Source organism: Heterodontus francisci, chromosome 48 (assembly GCF_036365525.1).
Source record: "Heterodontus francisci isolate sHetFra1 chromosome 48, sHetFra1.hap1, whole genome shotgun sequence".
In the NCBI taxonomy this organism is placed as follows: domain Eukaryota; kingdom Metazoa; phylum Chordata; class Chondrichthyes; order Heterodontiformes; family Heterodontidae; genus Heterodontus; species Heterodontus francisci.
The window spans coordinates 9,630,727-9,650,878 of record NC_090418.1 but is presented as its reverse complement, the minus strand read 5'-3'; the positions used below and the strand labels follow the sequence as shown (position 1 = coordinate 9,650,878).

Sequence of the window (20,152 nt, the reverse complement as noted above, 5' to 3'; positions counted from 1 at the left end):
GAAGAACTCTCCAGCTCTTCGAAAATATAGGTGTGGGATCTTTTACGTCTAGCCGAGAGCAGGTGGGGGGGGGGGGGGTGCCCTCAGTTCAACAACCTCATCTGAAAGACGGCACCTCCGATAGTGCAGTGTACTTGGGAGTGTTAGCCTAGAGTATCGTGCTTGGGTTCCTAGCACGCGACTTAAATCCACAACTTTCTCAGAGACGTGAGCCACAGTTGACAAGAGAAGCGATGCAGTGACAAAAGATACCGCTTTCTGACAGGCTGTTTAGCATCCATTAAATAGGCTTCAGATTAAGATCCTAGTCAACATTGCTTTCTTGGGGGTGGGGGGGGGGAGTGGTTTGCTGATGCAAAATGTCTAATGCAACCATTTAAAAAGTAATTCAGCCTTATGTGTTTTAGATGTTCCAATAGCATAAGGGAATTATAAAAATTGCTACAGCTATACAAAACTCTGGTTAGACCGCACAGTGTAGAGTGTCTAGGCACCACAACTTAGGAAGGATATATTGGCCTTGGAGGGAGTGTAGCATAGATTTACCAGAATGATAGCTGAATTCCCCAAATTATGAGGGGATATTACACAAAAATAGGGTTTATATTCCCTGGAATTTAAAAGGTTATGGGGTGATTTGATCAAAGTTTGAGAGATATTAGGGGGAACAGATTGGAGGGGGAAAACTATTTCCGCTGGTTGCGGAGTCTAGTACTAGGGGGCAAAGTCTGAAAATTAGAGTATGATCTATCAGGAATGAAGTTAGGAAAACACTTCTACACACAAAGGGTGGTAGAAGTTTGGAACTCTCTTCCGCAAATGGTAATTGAAACTGGACTAATTGTTAATTTTGAATCAGAGATTGATAGAGATTTTTGTTACCCAAAGGGACATGGGACGAAGGCAGGTTTATGGAGTTCGGTCACAGGTCAGCCATAATCTCACTGAATGGCGGAACAGGCTCGAGGGGCTGTTCCTATGTTACACCTGTTCCTATGTTACACACACACACACAATAAATGCAGGAAAAGGCGATTTGAGTGTTTACTGCATGTTTATTTGGCATGAAACGGACAACACACACTCTAAGCATTAACAGCAGCAAAGGAGACTTTGGTACATGATCAAAATATACAAAAAAGCTCAAAATGTACACAATTATTTATTAATTTAATACAGACATTCATCAGCAGCCATTTTTTTTTGGAAATAAATGCCAGCCGTCTGCTCCCCCTTCCCTGAGTACATTGTCCTTTATATATAAGTGGGATGGTTGTCCATGATGAGTGAGAAAGTGCACAGTTATCTTGGCTCTCGCTGCTCACACAAAGGAAGGTTGCCCTTTGGAGACCAGTCTATTAGGTTGTGGACACTTTTACAAAAAAAAAAAAAATAGGATTTATTTTCCTCGCTTCCTACAGGATCTGATTTTAGTGCATGGGGCCATGTTTTGCTTTTAAATTTAAACAACTCTGAACAACATTGCAGCCACTTTTGTTGTTACTCCACGTCCAATGGCTGCGCGATAGTCAATGCTGAAATTCCGATCACTTGTGGGCGCGTCAGGATGCTGGCATCAGACCTGGAGATATTCCTTAAATGCGGAGCCACTACCCCTCACAATGACCCTCGCCCCATGGCTAGGTGAGGGGGGGGGGGGGGTTAATAGGAGTCGTTTAGCTCATTAAGCGAACATACAAAGTCCCAGGAAGCCGCATGCGATGGTTAAATCCACTTTTCAAGTCAGGGAGACCCAACAGAGCTTGGTCTTCCCAATTCAGGATTCATTCACTGCTGAGGCAACAGCGTGAAAGTGCACTTTCCAAACTACAAGAGGCCTGATCAGTAAATTACTATCAGGAGCACAATTAGGACCTGCGTTTTTGAGGCTTGGGATGCTGGGGGGCTGAGCCATGAACATTCACTCGGCCTTGGGGAATGAGGGGTGAAAGGGCAAGCAGGCTTTACTCTCCCGATTCTCATCCTGTAATCCATGACGCAATCCAGCTCAACCTAAAAGGCTGGATGAGGAACATATAAAGAGTGGCCTCAGGAAAGCCAGGGGCTCATTTAACCAACTAGAGTCCGCAGGAGAGGAGGGGAAGGGGAGAATTCTGCCTCCATGTTAATAATCCATCTTCAAGCATTGTATCACAAGATAGCAAAAACTCAGGCGGCAACTGCAGACAAGTACACGTCCTCAATCAGGAGGAGTTGTGCACCAACAGCACCTACTTGAAGGGAGAGTGCTCGGGGTGGTGCTTGTTGCACCTTTTCATGTTTTTTAACCTGTTGACTACATTTGGGCGGTCGCTCTCTTTTCCTGGCGATTACCGCTTGTGGGCCCCGATCTGCCGAAGCACCCCCCCCCCCCCCCCCCCCCACCAAAAAATAAAATCGCACCTTGCTGCCAGCTCCCAAGTTACCACAAGCCGCGAATCCCCACACAGCAGAAATACATTCAGCTCCAAGTTTTTATGGAAAGGTTTAGAGTTCCCTTTTTCCCCCGCCACAGAATACTAGATCATTTAAATGTGAATCTTCGGCTGGCCGTGCGCAAGGAGGAAACGAATGCTGGCCCCTGACCTCCAACCCCTAAAGTTGAGGCATGAGTGTGCAACTGGGCCTCTGTTTCAAAACAGGCCTGCGGGATTAGTGTCAGAGTGTGTCTAGCTCTGAAGGCAATAGGCAACATTCCTGATGTGTATAAATACAAGCATAGTTAGGCGACATGGAATTCCTGACAATCAAATGGTATAAATTACATTCGATACAGTTTTGAAATAGCGGTGCATTATCTGTCCACGTGCAAGGTCGTGAAGGAAAAATTGCACTTCAGCCGGTTTACTTTCAATGCTGTGTGTGGGGCTCCAAATCCACCCGCCTCAAATTGCTCTCGATGAAGTCCCCTGGTCCAAAGAGTATTGGCGCACAAGGCAACCTCACCGTGCAGCAGCTGAAGTAAGCGGCAGGATGTCTCAGACTTTGACCTCACGATCGAGGAGGCAGCAGCTCACCGGGAGCAGGGGAGTCAGAGCTGGCTCCGCAAGGCGCCTACGCATAACCCGCTCCGGGACAAACTACCAATTCAAACACAAAGTACAGCCGTTATACAGAAGCTGTTTTCAAAAGAAAACGTCGTATTTTGAGACCTGCGCTAGTCACCCTCTCTCCAGCTTTTAAAGAAAAAAAATTCACACAGGCATGTAGTGTGTTACAGTTAAGGCTAATCAAGATAGTGTGGATATTCCCCTTGATTGATGAGTCCACAATCAGGGGCATAGATTTAGGGCAAGAGGTAGGAGGTTTAGAAGGGATTCTTGGGGAAATGTTTTCACCCAGGGGGTGGTGGGGATCTGGAACTCACTGCCTAAAACTGTGGTAGAGGCAGAAACTCTCATTACATTTAAAAAAGTACTTAGAGATGCACTTGAAGTGCCTTAACTGATAAGGCTACGGAGCAAGAGCTGGAAAGTGGGATTAAGCTGGACGGCTCCTTGCCGGCCACCACAGACACAATGGGCTGAATGGCCTCCTTCCATGCTGTAAATTTCTACGAATTCTCTTTCTTACAGTGAATATCCTGCGATTATTTTTTTTTCCTGGCCTACAGCACATGATAGATAACCACACCACATCTGGGGAAGGAGAGCAGGCAGAAATTAAAGAGAGGGATTCCTGGATTGATGCGGGATGGAAGAGAAAGAGAGTGAGAAAGGGAAATGAAAAAAAAAGAGAAAGCGGAAAAAAAAGTCGAAATTACACGTGGGAAGGCTGTAACATAACTGAGCTTGGCTCTAATTGGACTCGGCAGTAAGGAAGTGATGTTTTCCCATCTTTAACCATCCAATATGGTAAATCCCCAGTCTTGGTTCCAGTACATTACGGTCAGCCAGCAAATCCCAAGTGACTACCAATGTGGTTCGATATTGGCTTCTGCTTTTTTTTTTTTTAAATTCCCTCGGAATATCAGAATTCCTACAGATGCGATCGTCATTTTCAGCAGTTTTATCCTTCCTGCTGCACCAAGATTCCAGGGACACTGCTTGCTCCTAAATCTGCACTTTGGCTGTGTTTGCACAATGATTCCATTAACTAGCGGCAGCCTTTGACACCAGAGAGATTGCAGTGCCATCTGCACGGGGCACATCTGAATCCGTGGCAGGGTCAGTGTGGCAGGAGAATCAGCGTGCTGCTCTGACTCCAGCTGGCGATCGTCACGCGCTTTACAGTGCGAGGTAGTCCTGAATCTTAAAAAAAAAACTACGCATTCCGTGGGTCACCCCATCAGATAAAGCTACAAGGCCATGCTCGACAAACTATCTAGAAGCGAACACAATTCACTTGAAATGATCAAAGTATTCTTGCCATTCTCCACCACAGGGGTATTAGGCCAAGTAAGGAGCCTTCACACTACCTGTCGCAATATTTGTGAGGCAGACAAGAAATGGACTTTTACAAAGTAGTCAGAATTTCATCATCTGCCTTACTCCAACACTGCCCTGCCCTCCCCATTCTAGGTATAAAATAGCACCACCCAGGGGAGTGAATGGGAGAGAACATTGAGATGGAAGACTAGCTTAGTATTCAGTACATATTCAGCACAGGCCTGCCCGGAGGAATTTATCGGGGATGCCAGCTCCGCTCACACACGTTAAGTTCAATGTCCTGACTATGTGCCGCTGTCCATCAAGACCCACCAGTGACTGATCTGCCACTGTGTCAGTGACTCTTTTCCCACCACCACCCCCTCCCCCCACCCCCAACCCAGATGGATTTGAACGGTGAGAAACTGGCACGAGCCCAGCAGTGAGGACCAGGTCCTTTCAGCAACACAGGTACAACCTGATTGCTGATTCACCAACACTGCCGATGGGCTCTCTGCCCCCTTTCAATTTATTAACTGTCAAGATTAATAACTCCCTCCTAGCCCCCCCGACCTGTTCCACCACCGTTCCCGGAAGCAGGGGGGCTGTTTCGTTGCTATTCTGCAAGGAGACATGATTTAAGCAGAAGACAACAATTCGTTTACCCTCCCTGAGATAAGGCACTCTATCCCCATCAGCACAAATGCAGCCCAGCAAGAGAGCAGAGAACCCCTTTCCACTGAGGTAGATTTTTTATAATGGATACTTTCCGGGACCCAACCTTGCAGACATTCAGGATTGCAGTCGTGAACTGCAACCACTCCCTGTGCCAGGTTATTTAAACCAGTCCCTCGGGCGCGATCATAGAAACGCCCAACCTCACCTGTTTGAGCATGCAACCAGTTAACAATGCACCATAAACATTTTGATCCTGATCACAGATGACCTTTGGTCACTTTATGTAGTAACTTCAGCAGAACTGAAACATCCCAGATTCCGATACCTACTTCTCTCCAGGCACAATCACCAACACGGTCATGACTGAGGCTCGACGCACCGTTTTATCAGGAGCAGGACCATGCCAGCACATTGACATGATCTCTGTAACTGGGCGGAGACCACCACACACACACACCCTGCCCCGCGCTGTGACCTCACAGCAGGCATTAAAAAAAAGGACTCCCCTGGTCCTCATCCTCGCAAATCACCCACTTCCCAGCAGCGTGAAAAGCAGAGACTAGATTCTCCAACACCACTGTCCAAAACAATCCCTGCCCTCAGTCCTAAACTACACAGAGCTTGCTCCTCTGCCTGCCCTCAGTCGCCAAGCTTTGGCTGAGTTTCTGTCTCCCAGTGGATCTCCTAGCAAGATAGCACCACGACCAACAGGCAATCACATTCACACTTGACTGCTGCTACAAAATCAGTGCGAAAAAAGCAAAATTAAAATTCCAGGATTTCCCCATAAATGTTTACAAGATCAGTTTGGATGATGGCAGCCCACCCGAACCCAGCCCTCCACAATTCCAACCTTACCAGACGTTCCACCGCAGCTTAATGTTTACCCGACTGGACAGCAGGAACTGGTTTCAGCTTCTCAACTGCAGGATGGGGCCTCTGACACTGCAGCACTCCTTCAGTGCTGCATTGCCTTCAGATCCTGCCCTCAACTAACCTAAACAATTCCAGGATCTCAGGAGCAAGGGGGAGGGGCGGGGAATCACCAGTGACCTGCAGCAGGGATCTGAGCTGTTTACTCTCTCCCGAGCCCAATAGGCACGGAGGTCAATTGCAGAACTTGCACCAGCTGACTCAGCAGAGCACAGGGACTGAGCCTGGTCTGTGTGGCTCAGAGGCACGCACACAAAATGTAAAACAGTTAACCTCATTTCACTTCCAGCAGGTGTAGAAACTGCTCAGACTAACAAAACTGCCAGGCTAGCTGGATGTACGGGAGCCCACGTATGGCGTTTAACCGATCTGCTTCAGTTTTCCGACCTGGTTTTGCTACCGTCGAAAACAAACCACTTTAGGAATAAACGATAAAAATCTGAATAAAACTAGGTCGCCAAACAAAGTCTTAAGTTGCGACAAGGATCCCTCATCAAAAATGAAACCCTGGCGAACTGTTCTGATTAGGTCAAAGGAACCCCAGCTAATTGCCCCTATTCATTTAGGACCCAGTTTAATCTGGCAGAAGACATAATCTATGAAAGTAACGAGGGCACATTCAGTGCTGTCACCACCATTATTCTGCACCTTGGTAGAGAAATAATGAGGATACAACTTAACATAGTGTTGATGTGCTTTTAGTGGGATATTAAGCTGTACCCATCACTACTGCTCACCAGTGACACTGGTGCTTGTACCCACTGGCAGTTCAGCCTGGCATCTGTACAGCTCTAAAGCGTCATTCGGGAGTTGAGAGACAGAGCGGATCGAGAATTGTACAGCCTCACAAAAACTCCCTGTGCCCACCACTGTAGTCGAGTGCTAGTGACAGCACAGGAAACCCAATTTTGGAGGGTACAAATGTGACTTCAGCATTCTAAGGCAGCAAGACTGGTTTGGGTTTCGATAAAGGTTAGTCATAGAGATTAGATAGCTATTAACCGGCTGGTTAATCTCAGTAACTAACCCAAGTTATGCTACTTCTCCCCCCCCACCCCACCCTCCTAAAATAGGCCAGATCAGGAAGAAAACAAATGGTAGGTACTGGCCAACCTGTAGTGTTCAGAACCAGAACTGAACATCCATTCCAGTATCCCACAATGCAATGGTATGACCTCCAGTACCTCACAATGTGGAGGGTGGGTGGGCAGCAGAAGGGTAAAACGGTTGCACCTGTTGGGCAAATGTACCATCCGGCAACTGATCCGTGATTCCTCAGAAAAACTTGTCATCGATCCTGAAGTGAGGTTTGCTGACGTCATCCGGGTTGAGGAAGACCGAGATGGACTTGCCCTGGTTCTCCGTCACGAGCTGCTGGAGCTTGTGGGCCAGGTTGTCGTACTGCCGGGAGGCACCGGCCAGCACCCCATCAGACTGCGGGGAGGCCAGGCCCATCGCAGCCTGCCGCAGCTCCTGGCCCAGCTTGTTGGCCGCCTTGGCGTGCTCGATAGCGCTGCGCAGGTGCTCGGCTGGGTCCGAGCGCACCGAGGACAGCCGGCAGGCCAGGAGGAGCACAGCGCTGTCGGACAGGTGCTCGAACATGTTGCACTGGGGCAGGAAGTAGTTGGGGCAGGACTTGTTGACCAGGCAGTGGGCGAGGTCGTCGAGCAGGCCCAGGAGGAAGTGGGCCTTGTTCTCCTCCTGGCAGAGGAAGCTGGATGGCAGACGGTCACAGGCCCAGAGCATTAAGCTCCTCAGGTGGTAGGGACTAATGGCCCGGGGCCGGGAGAGCAGCTTGATGATCACGGCCTTGTACGCCTGGTAGGCCTGGATCAGGGAGACGGAAATGCATTTCTTAAGCTGCACCTCGCTCCGCGAGAACGCCAGCCGCCACTCGTTCTCCCGGTTGCCTGTGCTGGAGCAGGCCGGCACCAGATAGAAGCCACTGATCACCTCCTCCTCGGTTATCTTCCCGTCCCAGAAGTGGTTCTCCATCAGCCAGTTCTGCGCCACGGCCGGCCAGCCTTTGAAGGACACCACGGGCACTATGTCGTACAGCATGCGGCTGCGGCCCACGTTCAGGATGACCGAGACCACCGTCCCGTTCTTCTCCACCTTCGATACCCCGGGCACGCCCCGCTGGGGGTGGCGGCGGATTTCCTCGATCACGGCGGAGACGGAGCGGAAGAACCAGTCCGCCACCTTGGTGGGCGAGAAGTAGTAGCTGCCGCTGCTGCCGTCCCCTCCGTCTCTGGGCTCGGTCTCCGTGCAGCAGTCCTTCCACTTCTCCATGGTCCTCTCGTCGAAGAGACGCAGGCTGAGCCACGAGTGGCAGGGGGCGGAGTGGCGCATGTCCAGCGTGACCGGCTGGTTACGGTCGTGGAGCTTCAGCGCCGGCACCAGCAGCGTGAAGTCGACGTCGTAGTCCATGCCCCTGGCGTAGTCCCCCAGCTCGTCAGGGTTCAAGTCGATCACGCCTTCCCGGACGCCCCCGGAGAGCAACAGGTACTCATTTGACACGGGTAACTTGTGGTCCAACTTCTGCACCAGGCCTGTGGAAGCAGAGAGGAACTTGTTCAGGTTTAGGTTGTATTGCTTTCAGTTCTCCCTGTGCCCTGTCAGCACACACTACTTTATAAACGAGACATTATTGCTAATAGTAATGGTTAGCACACTGATACCAACACTCGACAGTACAAAATCTAGGCTGACGCTCCGACACTGCAGTGCTGCAGTGGGAGGTTCCATTTGTTCGGATGACACACTAAACTGAGGCCCGAAATGTCCTCTCAGGTGGATGTAAAAGATCCCATTGTATTAATGGAAGAAGAGCTCTCCCCAGTGACCCATTAGATTTAGATTTAGAGATACAGCACTGAAACAGGCCCTTTGGCCCACCGAGTCTGTGCCGACCATCAACCACCCATTTATACTAATCCTACACTAATCCCATATTCCTACCACATCCTCACCTGTCCCTATATTCCCCAACCACCTACCTATACTAGGGGCAATTTATAATGGCCAATTTACCTATCAACCTGCAAGTCTTTTGGCTGTGAGAGGAAACCGGAGCACCCGGAGGAAACCCACGCAGACACAGGGAGAACTTGCAAACTCCACACAGGCAGTACCCAGAATTGAACCCGGGTCCCTGGAGCTGTGAGGCTGCGGTGCTAACCACTGCGCCACTGTGCCGCCCGACCAGATTTAGTCCAGATTTTTGTGCTCAAGTCCCTGGGTCACCCATAGCTCAGTTGGTAGCAACACTCTCACCCAAGTCTGAAAGTTGTGGGTTCAAGTCCCACCCCAGATAGTTGAGCACAGAAATCTAGACTGATTCTCCGGTGTAGTACTGAGGGAGTGCTGCGCTGTTGGAAATGCCGCCTTTCAGAGGAGACGTTAAACTGTTCAGCCCCGTCTCTCAGGCGGATGCAAAGCGAGAGAGAATCTAACCATCTCCCCTTGACGTTCAATGGCATTACCATCGCTGAATCCCCCACTATCTTGGGGTCCATGTCCATAGATCGCTCAAAGTTGCCACCCAAGTTGATAGGGTTGTTCAGAAGGCGTATGGTGTGTTGGCTTTCATTAACAGGGGGATTGAGTTTAACAGCCGCGAGGTTATGCTGCAGCTCTGTAAGGCCCTGGTTCGACCACACTTGGAATATTGTGTTCAGTTCTGGTCGCCTCATTATAGGAAGGATGTGGAAGCTTTAGAGAGGGTGCAGAGGAGATTTACCAGGATGCTGCCTGGACTGGAGGGCATGTCCTACGAAGAAAGATTGAGGGAGCTAAGGCTTTTCTCATTGGAGCGAAGAAGGATGAGAGGTGACTTGATAGAGGGGTACAAGATGATGAGAGGCATAGACAGAGACTTTTTCCCAGGGTGGAAAGGGCTATCACCAGGGGGCATAATTTTAAGGTGATTGGAGGAAGGTTTCGGGGAGATGTCAGAGGTAGGTTCTTTACACAGAGAGTGGTGGGTGCGTGGAATGCGCTGCCAGCGGTGGTAGTAGAAGCAGATACATTAGGGACATTTAAGAGACTCTTGGATAGGTACATGGATGATAGTAGAATGAAGGGGAGGTAGTTACTTAGATCTTAGAGTAGGTTAAAGGTTCGGCACAACATCGTGGGCCGAAGGGCCTGTACTGTGCTGTACTGTTCTATGTTCTATGTTCTATCAACATTGACCAGAAACTGAACTGCAGTCGCCACATGAATACAAGAGCAGGTGAGAGGCAGGGAATTCTGCGGTGAGTAACTCACCTCCTGACTCCCCAAAGCCTGTCCACCATCTACAAGGCACAAGTCAGGAGTGTGATGGAATACTCTCCACTTGCCTGGATGGGTGCAGCTCCAACAACACTCAAGAAGCTCGACACCATCCAGGACAAAGCAGCCCGCTTGATCAGCACCCCATCCACCATCTTCAACATTCACTCCCTAAACCCTTCCGTCTCTCTGCACCCCTCTCATTTTGTTCCTACATTACAACAGGGACAACTAACTCTTCAAGTAGCACTTCATTGGCTGTGAAAAGCTTTGGGACATCGTGTAAAGTGCGACAGAAATACAAGGTCTCAAATCCGTCCTTAATCCCCACCCTTTCGATCAAGCTTTTTAGTTGCCCCTCCTAATCCCTACCCATTTGGCTGGGAATCTGGCTTTCCTCGCCTCTCCGCTAAACATCTCGGAATGCTTTTCCAACCTTGTAAAGGCCGTTATTCAGAACGCAAACCATTAGGAACTGGGATTTCTTTTGTTACGTTTAAAAATAAAACATGAAAATGGCGACAGGGCAGTCAGGAGGAGGAGTGGGATTAGGTTGGTGAGGAGAATAAACACACGCACACTCGATGGGTTGAACTGCTGCTCCAGTCCACAATTTGGGTGGATTTAGCGATTTACGCTCTAATCACTTTCTGCTGCTCCTCCCACCACCATGAAGGTGGCAAAGGAGTGAGGGCTGTGAATTTACAGAGGTTGGGGGGGCGGGCGAGATATTGGGGACGGGGGGTGGGGGGGGGGATGTCAAGACGTTGGAAAGGGAGGAGAGTAGAGCCACCAACATTAATTTCCCCATTTAAAAAGACTTAGCTGCCCAAATAGGCTCAAAAAGCTTGCTCTGTATTGGCGGCCGTGCCTGTAGCTGCCTGGGGGCCCCAAGCTCTGGAATTCTCTCCCTAAACCTCGCCGCCTCTCTCTCCTCCTTTACGTTGCTCCTCAACCTCGACCTCTTTGACCAAGCTTTTAGTCCTAATATCGCCTTATGTGGCTCAGTCAAATTTAGTCTGATTAGCTCCTGTGAAGGGCCTTGGGTCTTTTTAGTATGTTAAAGGCACTGTATAAATGCAAGTTATATTCTTTAGAAAAGCCTTAGTCTTCGGGGTGACTTAAATGAAGTTGTTACAATAATGAAAGTACTAGATTGTGTGTTTGCCAACTAATTATTTCAACTGGGAGGACCAGGGAGGTCACGCCCACCTTTTACGCAAGGGCAGAGCTAGATTAGATGATAGGCAGTTCTTTTCCCAGAGAATAGTGACCCGTGCCGTGAACGCTGATTTTCTGAATTCCTGAAAGCAAGAGCTGCAACTGTTTCTGGCTGGGGTGGGGGAAATCACCCTGCACAAAAGGTAGGAACCCCGAATTTGTAAAATTCGGCTCCATGTGATCTCCTGGGACTAGCTTTGATCGCGTAAGGAGGATGGAGAGGAATTTCACCCGTCTCAGGAACTTATCTGGCCCTGGGCAGGGTGGGGGCCTGCGTCTTGATGGGACAAGCTACATGGACCAGCGGGCCTCTTCCCATCTGTTCCGTACGTAACCCCTCGTGGAAATTTACCTCCAGTAAACATGCGCACGCAGATGTCGGAATTGTTGCGAAACCCAACTGGTTCACTAATGTCTCTTTACGGAAGGAAAACTGCCGTTCTCACCCAGCGCGGCCTCTACGTAACTCCAGTCGCACACCAAGAGGGTTCATCGATTCCTGATCCATGCCGAGTTCTTAGGGACAACCCCTAAATATATTAAATTACCAGGGAAGCTATGTAAACTTTTGGTTTTGTAACGTCCCTGTCCAGTTTGAGCACTTGGTGGAGAATATGGGGGCACACTGGAATCACCAGTATGTGCTGGAAACAGTGCACTGTTAAGCAAAGGTAATTCGGTGACGGTCCCTGGGGTTCGGCCACAATCTGCTTACGAAAGGGAATTTTTTTTTAAAAAATATAGCTACAGAAACAGTGAAATTCCCTTAGACTGCTCAACCCCAAGAATGTGACCGCCCACTCCAAGACATGTATCTTTACTTTGAGCGGTGAAAGTAAACAACGGCAAACATTCCTGCCTCTGCGTTGAAAGGCGATCTTAATTCTAAATGAACAGGGTCTCGGGCTCAAATCCTACCCAGAATCTCACCCGACGCCGTCGAGGTTCTCGACAGCAAAATTCCTCCAATAAAAAAGTCTCCGCTGCCTTTGGGTGGCAACCTTACGAGTACGTGCGCTCCACCGAGATTCTTACACCAGTGTACAGCACAGGAACAGGCCATTTGGCCCGACTGGTGTTTACACTCCAGATGAGCCTCCTCCCATCCCTACTGCATCTCTCACCCGATCAGCATAAAAGGAATTGCATTTATATAGTGCCTTTCAGGACTTCAGGTCAGCGCTTTACAGCCAATGAAATACTTTCTGAAGTATTGTCACTGGTGTAATTTACCAGTACACATGAGGCAGCAGCCAATTTGCACACAGCAAGCTCCCACAAACAGCAATGTGATAGGTTTTTTTTTAAACTGATTCTGATTGAGGGATAAATAATTGCTCAGAACATTGGGGAGCACTCCCCTACTCTTCTTCCACATCCTCCTGACGGCACAGACAGGGCCTCAGCTTAAGGTCTCATCCGAAAGACTGCGCCCTCCGAGCGCTGCATTCCCTCAGTACCTTGCCGAGATGCCAGCCTAGATCTTACACTCAAATCTCTGGAGTAGGATTTGAACCCACAGCCTTCTGCTTCAGATGAGAGAGCTACCGACTGAGACACAGCATATCCTTCCTCCCTCATGTGTTCATCCAGCTTCCCCTTAAATGTATCGACACTATTCACCTCAACCACTCCCTGCGGGAGCGAGTTCCACATTCTCACCGCTCCCTGAGGAAAAGAGGTTTCTCCTCAATTCCCTATTTAGTGACTATCTTATAATCCTGACCCCTAGTTTTGGTCTCCCCTACAACTGGAAACATTTTTTCTTTACTCTTTCATGGGATGTGGGTGTCACTGGCAAGGCCCCAGCATTTGTTGCCCATCCGTAATTACCCTTGAACTGAATGGCCATTTCGGAGGGCAGTTAAGAGTCAAACCACTTTACTGTGGGTCTGGAATCACATGTAGGCCAGACCAGGTCAGGTCAGATCAGGTCAGGATGGCAGATTGCCTTCCCTTAAGGACATTAGTGAACCAGATGGGTTTTAATGACAATCGATGATAGTTTCATGGCACCATTACTGAGACTAGCTTTCAATTCCAGATTTTTATTAATTAAAATGAATTTAAATTCCAACAGTTGCCATGTTGGGATTCGAACCCATGACTTCGGGGCATTAGCCTGTGCCTCTAGAGTACTAGTCCAGTAGCATTACCACTACACCACCATCTCTCCCATAATCTACCTCTATTGCCCACAAATACGGTGCAGCGGATGCCAAAGCAAGACTATTGCTGGCTCCATGCTGAAGTGAAGAATATTAACTCTTTTTAAAAGAAGGTCTCTCTCAGGATATGGGCATTGCTGGCAAAACTGACCAGTTGCCACGAGAAGCTGGCAGCCCTCATTCAGTTTCGGAAACTACCCGCGAGCGGGTTAGTGGGCTTCAGAGGACATTTAAGAAGTACTCGCTTGAGATGGAACTGGAGTCATGTGTAGGCCAGATCGGGTAGGATGGCAGATTCCATTCCCCTTCATGAAGTTAACAAACCAGCTGGGCCTTTCCAACAACCTGGCAGCTTTCCCAGATCTACTGAGTTCAACAAGAGATGGGACAGAATGGATAGAAATGACGAAAAGACAATGACCATCTCCAATAAGAGAGAATCTAACCATCACCCCTTGACATTCAATGGCATTACCATTGCTGAATCCCCCACCATCAACATAGTGGGGGTTACCGTTGACCAGAAACTGAACTGGACCAGCCATATAAATACCGTGGCTACAAGAGCAGGTCAGAGGCTGGGAATCCTGCGGTGAGTAACTCACCTCCTGACTCCCCAAAGCCTGTCCACCATCTACAAGGCACAAGTCAGGAGTGTGATGGAATACTCTCTACTTGCCTGGATGAGTGCAGCTCCAACAACACTCAAGAGGCTCGACAACATCCAGGGCGTTTGATCAGCACCCCATCCACCACCTTCAACATTCACTCCCTCCACCACCGATGCACAGTGGCAGCAGTGTGTACCATCTACAAGATGCACTGCAGCAACGCAACAAGGCTCCTTCGACAGCACCTTCCAAACCCACGACCTCTACCAACTAGAAGGACAAGGGCAGCAGACGCATGGGAACACCACCTCATGCAAGTTCCCCTCCAAGCCACATACCATCCTGACTTGGAACTATATCACCGTTCCTTCACTGTTGCTGGGTAAAAATCCTGGAACTCCCTTCCCAACAGCACTGTGGGTGTACTGCAGCGGTTCAAGAAGGCAGCTCACCACCACCTTCTCAAGGGCAATTAGGGATGGGCAATAAATGGTGGCCTGGCCAGCGATGCCCACATCCCATGAATGAATTTTTTTAAAAAGTTCTTTCTCAGTGGTTGAGGGGAATCTACAACATAGGCAATGTAGATCAAATGTAAAAGATAACATTTAGGATACAGAGCTGGAAAATCTTAGTTGGAATGCAGCATCGGATTCAGTGACTGAAGCACAAAGTGACCATTTCAGACGAGGCCTCCTTAAAATTAGAGCGAGGCCATTCAAGGGTGATGTCAGAAAGCACTTCTTCTGGAACACTCTCCCCCAAGACACTGTTGAGGCTGGTGGGGATGGGGGAGGAGGTCAATTGAAAATTTCTAAAGAAAGAGTGATGGTTTTTTTGTTAGACAAAGGTAAGAAGGGTTACAGAACCAAGGCAGGCAGATGGAATTGTGTTACAGATCAGCCTGAATGACAGAACAGGCTCGAGGGGCTGAATGGCCTCCTCCTGTTATGTTTGGTAAGAGGTTGAAGGAAAGTGGGGATTGGGAGGTGGGGGGGGGGGGGGGGGGGCGGTGGTGTGGGGTGGTTGGTGCCGTGAGGAAAGGGTTATGGGATTAGGATTACTGCTTGCGTGGAGGATATATACCAATGCGGACTGGTTGGGCTGAATTGCCCTGTTGTCATTTCTATGTACAACTGCAAGGGGGACCCTGGTGTTGTCACCACAACACTGCTCTACACACCCCGGCTTCATTCCCACAGGTATGCCAACATCACGTCACCTGTGGCTCAGCTGGTTGCACTTTCTCCTGCGAGTCAGAAGGTTGTGGGTTCGAGTCCCTCTTCAGAGACCCGAGCACAAAAATCTTGGCTGACACTCCCAGTGCAGTACCAGGGGAGGGAAGCGTCGGAGGAGACGTTAAACTGAGGGCCTCATCTGCTTGAAGGTGGATATAATGAATCCCATGGCACTATTTTGAAGAGCAGCAGGGGGAATTATCCCGGTGTCCAGGGCCAATATTCATCCCTCAACCGACAATGCTAAAAAACAGAGGATCTGGTCATTATTACATTGCTGCTTGTGGGAGCTTGCTGTGCGCGAATTGCCATTTCCTCCAATGCAACGGTGACCGCGCTTCAAATGAATTCATTGGCTGTGAAGCGCATTGGGGCGCCCAGAGGTTGTGAAAGGCGCTACACAAATGCCAGTCTTTCTTTGTATTGTGTTCACTCACCGAGCATGGAGAAAATAAAGTCCTTGGCCGTATGCACCTCCAACGCTCGCTGGTCATTGAAGTCCCTCAGCTCGTGCTTGCCGAACTCCTGGATCAGTTTGGTGACCTCTTCGATGCGAGCTCCCGAGTGGAAATCCAAGTCGTTCAGCGGTTTGGCAAAGGCCGGCTTGGAGCTCGACACAGCGTCCTTGCCAGATAACGACGCCAAGGCCGCCATGTCTAGAAACTGACAGGTTCAAAGAGCAGTGGGGGAAAAAAAAAAATCACACCCAGGAAGGCGATTTCACTGCAGCCTTCCAAGCCGGGAGATGGGGGCGGGGGGGGCAGGGAATTGAGGAATCAGATCTCAAAGTCCTGCGACCATCTCAGGAATCCAGAACGGGGTCGTGGGAAGCGTCACCCAGTTTTGAGGCAAAATTCGGTCGCTAATTTTAATTCCTGTGATTCTGCGAGACGGCTGCTACAATTACAGACGAGTGAAGGAGCTTCTTTTCTGGCGCCCTGGGTGACACAAGAATGGGGAATCGAAGCTCATCATCGCGAGGTCTGTGAGAGCAAAACGGAAAATAAAAGTTAGCAACTTGAGCTCCAATCGTCCCGGTTACAGGAGTCCCGGTAGAGATAATCCGCAAGACCGCAGGGGCAATCTGGAATGTGACTGGGTAACAGGTTGCTGCCTTTGTCCACTCCACTCCCAATACCATTGTTTCCCTGAAGAGGTACAAACACCAACTGTCTTCAGTGCCTATGCTTAAGTGACCTTTATACATGAGTGAGCCTTGAGGGCAAGTACTGGCAGGCTGTTTGAGTGAGAAGGGGTTGGGGGGGGGGGGGGGGGGGGGGGGGGGGGAAAAGAGAGATTGAAAAAAAAAACAATCCAATTCTCACCAGATGTCCACACAAATGCACCTTCAAGTAGGGGGAGGGGGCGGGGGGTGTGCCTCAATACCAATCTGGAGCAGGACCCGAGCACACAATCTCAGCTGACATTTCCGTGCAATACTGAAGGAGAGCTGCAGTGCCAAAGGTGTCATTTATCAGTTAAAACAGCAAATCGAGATCCAGCCCGGCCTCTTGGGTGAGCCTAATAGATATATCACCCCCCCCCCCCACACCCCCCAACACTATTCGAAGGAGAGCACGGCAGTTCTCCCCAGTGTCCTGGTCAATATTTATCCCTCAACCAACAGCACTGAAATAGTTTACTTGGTCATTATCTCATTAAAGATTTGTGGGAGCTCGCTGTGGGCGAATGTGGCTGCCCGCATTTCCCAACATTACAGCAGCAACTACACCTCAAAAGTACTTTGCTGGTTGGAAAGTGCTTTGGGACATCCTGACCGACATAAACACAAGTTCTTTCACTCCACCGATTCCATTCCATTGCAGCCTCCTTGGAGCAGTTGCACTGCCCGAAGGGCCAGTTTTCCTTGGCTTAAGGGATTAAGCAGGAAAAGAAGTGCTCAAACATTTGCAAGTAAACTCAAAACAGATTAAAGAGCTCTCTCTCTCTCTCTCGCATGCAGCCTGTCCTACCTCCCAGGCTTTACAGAAAGCAGTCGGGCGTTTCAGTTCCCTCCACAGTTTATCCCCTACCTTTTCTTCCTTTGGACTTCATGCAACAAGAAAGTCAGACGAATAATCTGCTTCCAGGTCGTGAACAGTGTTGCTAAGGAACTAGCAGCAAGGGGTGGGTAATAAATGCTGGCCTTGCCAGAGGTGGGAGGTGGTAACAATAAAAGCACAGGTCGACTGACTGATTCATCCACAGTTTTTCCCTGACTTCCTGTTACTGACTGAAAGGGTGTGTGTGTGTGAGAAGCACATAGAAATCATTAATCCACCTCTGCGTCACAGCTGGTACCCCCACCCTTAGACCCAGAGCAAGCTCGACACACCAAAAGGATTTTGAGCAAAAACTGTAGTTTTCACAGGTTTTATTTTTTGTCTTCCTTTTTCCTGCTCCCTCCCGGATATATTTTTCAGCCTGGAGGAGAAGTATAATTTCGACCAATTGACATTCTCCTCTGATTGGAAAAACAGAGAAACTAAATGCATTCAAGCAGCCAAACAGGAACCACTGCAAGAATGAATACAAGTCCATTCCTCCCACTTCAAAGAGGCTGAAAGTTGTCTGTTAGTTCAACTATTTTTAGCACAAGAAACAACTTCAAATAACTCGCAGGCTTTATTAATCAAGGCAGAGATTTAGGCTGGGGTTAGGAACAAAAGGACTGTCCTGGTAGTCGTGTGATAGACCATCAGAATGGAATTGATGGTAAGCAAATTAGTCTACAACAGACTTAGACATGGGGGTGAGGAAAACCACGTCTGATTAATCCCTCATCAGAAATACATCAACTCCGACAGGACTTCCTCAGTACTACACTGATGTGTCAGCCTAAATTACCTGCTTAAATCTCCAGATTGCCACTTAAACCCACAACCTTCTCACTCAGAGGCAATAGCAGTGAAAAGCTTTTTTTTGCAGCCACGGGTTCAAAGTCACCAGTTTCTCACCAAACATACGCTATCACAATTCGTGCCGCAGATTAATCTCTCAACGCATTGTGAAATAAGTGAATCAGTGCTAGACAGATCATGATTTTCTTCCAAACCATAAATCACAGATAGTGAGCCCAGAAGGAGAAAATCTCAAACTTAGGTCCCTGGAATTAGAGAAACGACACATAAAATGCAAAAGAACAGCTACATCACGTGGATGTATTGCAACAGGTGTTAGTACAAGCATATCACAGCAATTTAAAAGCTCATCCAACAACTTTCCGTCAATAACACTAGACCCCGATTGACTCAGCAAAACGTTTTGAAAGAAAAGAAACAGACTTGTATATTTATATAGCACCTTTCACAAACTCAGAACATCCCAAAGCACTTTACAGCCAGTGAAGTACTTTTGAAGTGGCCGCTGCTGTAATATAGCAAACGCAACAGCCAATTTGCACACAGCAAGCTCTCACAAACAGCAACATGGTAATGACCAGATGATAATCTGTTTGTTGTGATATTGGCCAGGATACCAGGAAGAACCACACCAACCCCCCCGCCCGCTCTTCTTCAGAATAGTGCCATGGGTTCTTTTATGTCTACCTGAGAAATGTCACATTAAAACTACAGCAACTCCAACAGTACAGCATTTCTTCTGTACTGACGGCGGGCATATCAGCCTAGATGAGTCCCTGGAATGGGGTTTGAACCCACAACCTTGTGACTCAGAGGCAATGAGACCTACCCACAGAACCATGGCTGACACTATCATTCAGTTAGGTAAACAGTTAGGCTGAAACAGCCCAGGAAAGTTGCTCGGTGGGCAATCTCCAAACTATACCGAGTTAGATGATCTCAGTGAGGCGGTGGGGGAAGGGGTAGGTGGGCGGTGGGGGGGGGGGGGGGGGGGAGGTGGGAAGAGGAGGTGGCAAGGAGAGGACTTCCAAACACTATCGAGCATCCCAGGTTGGCGTGTGAGGTGGTGGAAGGGAATGGGGGGGGTGGGGGGGTGGGGTGGGGGAGAGTGGGGAAAATAATGTTCGGCTGCGATGCCTCCTACAGTCGAATTGCCTGTCCTCATCTGAGCACCTGGGAGATCAGCCACTCAACCAAGTCACCTTGGCAAGTTGTCAACGCCTTGAACAAGGCTAAGGAGGAGAAATATACGCCAGCCAAGGGAAAGGAGAGGCCCAGATTCCCTCAACACCCTCGTTAAAACACATACACCTGCTTCCATCCTCAGCCTTCTTTCACCTCCCATCTGCTCTTACATTATACACCCTTTCTATTTTCGCCCACCCCTTTTCTCCTCCCCTGAGGCCGCTCCAACCTCAGTGCCAGTGTCTCCAGGAACGGATACCACCTCCTCCCTGTCCCATGCCCGAGGGTTTAAATTCCACAGGACCCGATCGCCAAGGACACACCTCCCCTACGGGCGGTGCGCATGCGCCAGGATGTCGGTTTGCCGGCACGACCCGAAAGGTGCGCGTGCGTATTTACTCCCTGCCGCCAACGGTTGGAACAGAGCATGCGCCAGGCCCCACACTCCCGTCGCCCATCGACACTGCGCATGCGCCCTGCCTTCTGGGACATGTAGTCCTATTCTTTGCACCTCAGATGAGAACATATAATTTATTATGTAGGAGTAATCGAAACTGTGACAATAGATCAGATAACATGCGCGGGCGATTCCGTTGTGGAAATGAGCAAACT

General features: G+C 49.1%; 1 protein-coding gene across 7 annotated transcripts; it reads right to left on the bottom strand.

Moving 5' to 3' along the window:
* Nucleotides 1-1,035: 1,035 nt before the first annotated feature.
* Nucleotides 1,036-19,833, bottom strand: LOC137357533 (nucleotidyltransferase MB21D2-like). Of its 7 annotated transcripts, none has more exons than XR_010971183.1 (4): nucleotides 17,528-17,709; nucleotides 15,932-16,477; nucleotides 5,904-8,530; nucleotides 1,036-3,080 (listed from the first exon to the last, which is right to left on the bottom strand). XR_010971183.1 is itself a non-coding variant. In XM_068023929.1 (4 exons), exons 2-3 carry the CDS (start codon nucleotides 16,146-16,148, stop codon nucleotides 7,254-7,256), a joined length of 1,494 nt encoding a protein of 497 aa, XP_067880030.1. In that variant the 5' UTR covers nucleotides 16,149-16,477; nucleotides 17,528-17,709; the 3' UTR covers nucleotides 1,036-3,080; nucleotides 7,212-7,253. The 7 variants fall into 7 exon arrangements, 6 of the variants coding, with proteins under 6 accessions (XP_067880030.1, XP_067880024.1, XP_067880025.1 ...); XM_068023929.1 differs by having other exon boundaries at nucleotides 7,212-8,530; XM_068023923.1 differs by lacking the exons at nucleotides 1,036-3,080; nucleotides 17,528-17,709 and adding an exon at nucleotides 19,770-19,833 and having other exon boundaries at nucleotides 4,772-8,530.
* Between the last annotated feature and the right edge of the window lie 319 nt (nucleotides 19,834-20,152).

Excerpts from the sequence above, each read along its gene's own strand:
- LOC137357533 (XM_068023923.1), bottom strand. The coding sequence starts at position 16,148 with ATGGCGGCCTTGGCGTCGTTATCTGGCAAGGACGCTGTGTCGAGCTCC. Across the intron at positions 8,531-15,931 it reads CTTTATTTTCTCCATGCTCG|GCCTGGTGCAGAAGTTGGAC; the intron begins GTGAGTGAACAC and ends CTGCTTCCACAG.